This window comes from Alosa sapidissima, chromosome 19, assembly GCF_018492685.1.
Source record: "Alosa sapidissima isolate fAloSap1 chromosome 19, fAloSap1.pri, whole genome shotgun sequence".
Lineage (NCBI taxonomy): Eukaryota > Metazoa > Chordata > Actinopteri > Clupeiformes > Clupeidae > Alosa > Alosa sapidissima.
Window position 1 is genome coordinate 11181631 of NC_055975.1, and position 5000 is coordinate 11186630.

Consider the following 5000-nt stretch of genomic DNA (forward strand, 5'->3'; position numbering starts at 1 on the left):
GTAATAGATTTAAATGGAGCTGTTGAATTTTGGAGGAGACAGGATGAGTTAGGGCCAGAGGTGGGGAATGCAGCGTGTGTATGTGTGCGTATGCATCTGTGTGTGTGTGTGTGTGTGTGTGTGTGTGTGTGTATGTGTGTTGGTTGTGTATGTGTGTGCATGAGAGACAAGCACACACACACACACACACACACACACACACACACACACACACACACAGACAATGCTCACTCAATCTCACTAAAGCCTTGACACTGAAGAGGGCGTGATCCCACAATATGTTTATGAATGTCACAGGTGTGTGTGTGTGTGTGTGTGTGTGTGTGTGTGTGTGTGTGTGTGTGTGTGATTATAATTACGGGTGTGGTTTTGAATCTGGCTTGAAGTGCTTAGCTGTTACCTCATGTCTGTGCTCCATATGTGGCTTTGCTGAGTTTGGACCTTTCATAGAGTGAATCACTGTCATCATGGCATAACCATAATGTGGATTTACCTTGTTCTATATAATGGTTTTATTATGGCCTGCTGACAGTGCTTGTGTGTGTGTGTATGTGTGTGTGTGTGTGTGTGTGTGTGTGTGTGTGTGTGTGTGTGTGTGTGTGTGTATGTGGTCATGGAAATGTGGAATGTGAGATGAATTTATAACGGTAGTGATTTATACCATTCTCAAATGCTGATCGGATATTTGTGCAGATATGCAGACTGCAGAGAGTGTGTTTCTGTTTGGAGGTGATTATGTGTGTGCATGTGAATACATCCAATATATTTTTCTGCTGACTGGGCAGTGTGTGTGTGTGAAACATGTACAGTATGTCCACTCTGCCTCTTAGTACCTAAGAGGAGGATGATGAAGAGAAGGAGAGAATGAGAGAGAAGAAAGAGAGAGAGAGGAAACAGAGAGAGAAGAGGGAGAGGGAGAGAAAATGACAGTTGTCCTCTGGGTCTTGAGTCTTTCCCTCTTATCTCTCCACCCACAGGGAATTCATGTCAAGAAAACTTGCCCACACACACACACACGCGCACACACACACACACACACACACACACACACACACACACACACACACACACACACACACACATACAATGTAGCTCACAGAGGCATAATCATGGCATTTCTATGGTATGAACCTGTACGTCAGGTGGTCAGTTGTTACCGTGTTATTACCAACTGGCTGTGAGGTGAGGCCGGGGAGTGAGTGAGGCGCGTGCATGCATGTGTGTGTCTGTGTGTGTGTGTGTGTGTGTGTGTGTGTGTGTGTGTGTGTGTATGTTTCAAACCATTTTACCATCCATTTCTATGACTAAATGCGGACGTCTGAGATGAAAATGATCCAAGAAGATGAACGAGGAAAAAGGTTCCAACAAACCACGTGCTCTGGAGATGGTTCTATTTGTACATACACACACGGTTCTGCGCAAAGCTAATGAGCTCCACCAGGCTCCAACTCCACCCTTTGGTCTTATTCAGGGACCAGAGTTCTGCCCCATGTTCAGTGGGTCCAGTCCAAATATAACCAGTTCCCATACTGTAACTGTACTGCTTCACTGGGGTCCTGAGGAAATCTATATTCTGATGAATATTCTATTCAACCGTCTCCGGTACAACTTTCCCCCCACGTTTGCCTGAAGGGTACACTGGGAAGGAGATGAATGTTTCATTGTGAGCCCTCAGCATCCATTTACAATTCTCATCAGCGTCAACTTAAAACACTTTCTCTCAGCGCCAGTTGCACTAGTGTGGCACACCATGGAAGCAATGCAGTCTTTAGCGTCCCCTATGCCCATATCCCTTAAGCCTTCAGACTCATGGTTAAGCCTTTGTGCCAACAGCCCAAAATCTTTAGCTCCCTGTTGGACGCTGTGCTAACATCGTATATACGTTTACATGCTCAGTCCGCCAAAAGTGCTGGGGCAAATCCAAACCTTCAGATTTAGTCCGTGACCTTTGTCAGTGACAGTCAGCAAGAAAAGACTCGTAGAGGAAAAAGCCTGTACATTTGTAGTTCGCAGTTCAAGTGCTAGCAGTCTTCCTCTTGGCCTTTTGTACTAAAAGACCCAGTCTTAGCCATCTTGGTTAGCTTCTGCGCTAACACCTCCAGTTTTCAGACTTACAGTCAACATCCACATGAACATCCCCTCAGAGGCTGAATTAGTCACTTGTCTTAGCGGGGACAAGCCAAGCGAGAAGAGTCGTGACAGACGTAGGCCTGGGGCTCCCACGCTAGTTAGTAGGACTCGCAGTAAAGCTGTGATTGACATTCTGCAGTGGCAGATCCAGCTGTGGGCACTTCCAGATGTGGGCATGTGTTGGTCTGCATGGCATGCGCTTACTCAAGTGTGTGCGTGAGTGTGTGTATGTGTGTGTGTATGTGTGTGTGTGTATGAGTGTGCTTTCTTATGGTAAGAAGAGACTGGATGCTTTGTTGAATGAAAAGTTCAAAGTTAAAAGAAAAGATTTGTGGTTCATCATAATTCTCTCTCTATCTCTCTATTTATCTCTCTCTCTCTCACACCCTCTCTCTCTCTCTCTCTTTCTGTCTCTCTCTATATCTGCCCCTGAGATGTGCTGTGATGTACTACAGTGTGCTTTCTTCATTAAATCATCTGCTTCATTGAGCAACTTTAGCACTTCTGCCCTCCATACCCTTTTAATACAGTATGGTTATCGTGTTCCTTTCACATTCATGGAAAACACACACACAGAGAGAGAGAGAGAGAGAGAGAGAGAGAATACATCGTGTTCATTTCACATTCATGGAAAACTTGTGTGCCATTTTTACACGTCAGAAGCTTCATGAAATCATTATTATCACAGAATTACGAGATTAAATCAAGTGGACAATGTCCTTGATCCATGTACAGTAGCTTCTTGGTGTAGAGATGATGCTTCTCTATAAGGACCAGGTATGTCTAGTAAAGCTAAATTGAATGTTGTGGAATTCTGAATTAGTGGAATTTGAATTAGCACTGTGTTCACCTAGTAATGGAAAGAGTAAAATGGTCATTTGTTGCATCATTTTTTGTGTGTGTGTGAACATCTACCTTGGTGCATGCTGACATCCTATGCATTTCTACTGCTTACATGATCTCAGGGTATTGCTCATTTAGAATTACACTTCTGTTTTAATTCTAAATGTAATATTTATATTGATATATCACCAAATAAACACACATTACCACACCATCATCGTTGCAAAAGAAAAGACTCAATTGAATATGGACATGTTCTGCATGGTAACAGAATCTTTATTAGCTTAACATGTGATTATGGACGTGTTCTGCATGGTAACCCAATCCTTAACATGTGAATATGGTTAAGAGCCATCAGTTGTGTAGTAGAATTCTGCGTCTTTCACAGCCCATAGCACTGAGATGTTGTTATATTTTATTGTTAATGTACAAAGGTAACAAACGTATACCAATCCCCATATTTCACAATTTGCCCAAGAATCACCCCATAATGATCAAATCAAATCCTTGCTCAAGACTCTGGATGATTGCAGATCAAATCGGAAGCTCTTTGGCGTTGATGATCAGCATTCATTATATCAACAATCATGATCATTATTACGGACTGTTCACATCTGTATGCTCTCTCTCTCTCTCTCTCTCTGCCTATTTCTTCTTTCTCTCTCCCTCTCTCTCAGTGTCACCCCATTACTCTGAGTTTGACTGACATGTCTCTCCCTGTCTCATTTTTCTCCACTGCCCCTCGCCTCCGCCTCCATCTCCATCTCCATCCCTTTCTTCCATCTGTGACACACACACAGCCTTTTTGCTGGCCGACGGTAAGTCCAGTCTGGGTGTGGCTGCATCGAGTGGTTTGCTTTGTTTGCTTGCAATGTCATAAACTCTTTCTCTTTCCTCTCCTCCATTCTCTCTTTCTCTTTCCTCTCCTCCATTTTCTCTTTCTCTTTCCTCTCCTCCTTTCTCTTTCTCTTTCCTCTCATCCATTCTCTCTTTCTCTTTCTCTCTTCCTCTTTCTCTCTACTCTGTGTCCTTTATTCTTTTTTCTCTAACAGTCTTTAAATGTTTTATTGTTCATTCTCTCCCCTCTACTCCTTTGTGTCATCTCTCTCATTCATTCTCTTTAAATCTCACTGATTTGTTTTCTTCTTTTTTCACCTAAATTCATTGCTGTCTTCCGCATGTAATGATTGATTCTCAGCCCAATCTGTGGATTAATTAATTACAATGCCCTGAATTATGTTTGGCTGCCAGAATGAGGGAAGGAACAGTTGATAAGGACGGAGATGAAAGGAGCCGTCCCCAAAACGAGCTTTTTAATTACAACTTAAATAAGCTCTTGCTCAGGAAGAGAATGTCATGTTTAGAAAGAAGAACCAAGGAGGAAAGTGTCCACTATTTGATCCCATTAAAGGAATTATCCGGAGTAAAATGCACTTTAGATCAATTTACAGATGATTTGGAGTACATACGTTGAGTTGACATCAAAATCATGTCATTCAGATGTGTTTTGAGAAAGTTCGATTTTACCGTTTTTAGTCAAAACTCGTTAGCCTGGAAGTGACCAGGGCATGTCATTTTGCCGCTACAAAACGCTATTTTTATACCTCTTCTACAGTTCCAAACAACATTACACTTACGTGGTAGTGAGTAGAGGGTCCCTAAAGCCAAACCGAAGTATCCCGAGGTCTTTATGTGGTCGGAGAGTCCAGAATGAATTTCATCAAGCCAGTACCTTTCCGGAAATGTTGCTGCTGCAGCTGGCATCTTTAGGGGAAAGTCCGTAGGAGTCGATTGCCGAGTGTGGAGTAACACGCTCTGGAAATTCAGAATTTCGTCGCCGTTTTTAAAAAAAACATAGTCCAGCATTTCTTTCGAAATTGAAATGAAGTTCTATGCAACAGCAAACCCTAGCTTACTAACAGGTTGGAATTTTGAAATGTCACGTGACGTGATGTCGTGCAATGACGTGATGCAATCGACTCCTGCATGCATGAGTGTACTGTATGTATTTAAATGTGTGTGCGTGT

The 5000-nt window shown here is 42.7% G+C and overlaps 1 protein-coding gene across 4 annotated transcripts in view; it reads left to right on the forward strand.

Moving 5' to 3' along the window:
* slc8a3 (solute carrier family 8 member 3) overlaps positions 1–5000 on the forward strand; it is a 100016-nt gene that overhangs the window by 86820 nt on the left and 8196 nt on the right. For 3 of the 4 annotated variants that reach the window (XM_042073363.1, XM_042073362.1, XM_042073364.1), the window contains exon 4: positions 3774–3791. The exons of the other annotated variant lie outside the window; for it this stretch is intronic. In XM_042073363.1, the coding sequence (XP_041929297.1) occupies positions 3774–3791 (18 nt within the window). The remainder of the gene's footprint in view (positions 1–3773; positions 3792–5000) is intronic. 4 annotated transcript variants of the gene reach the window in all.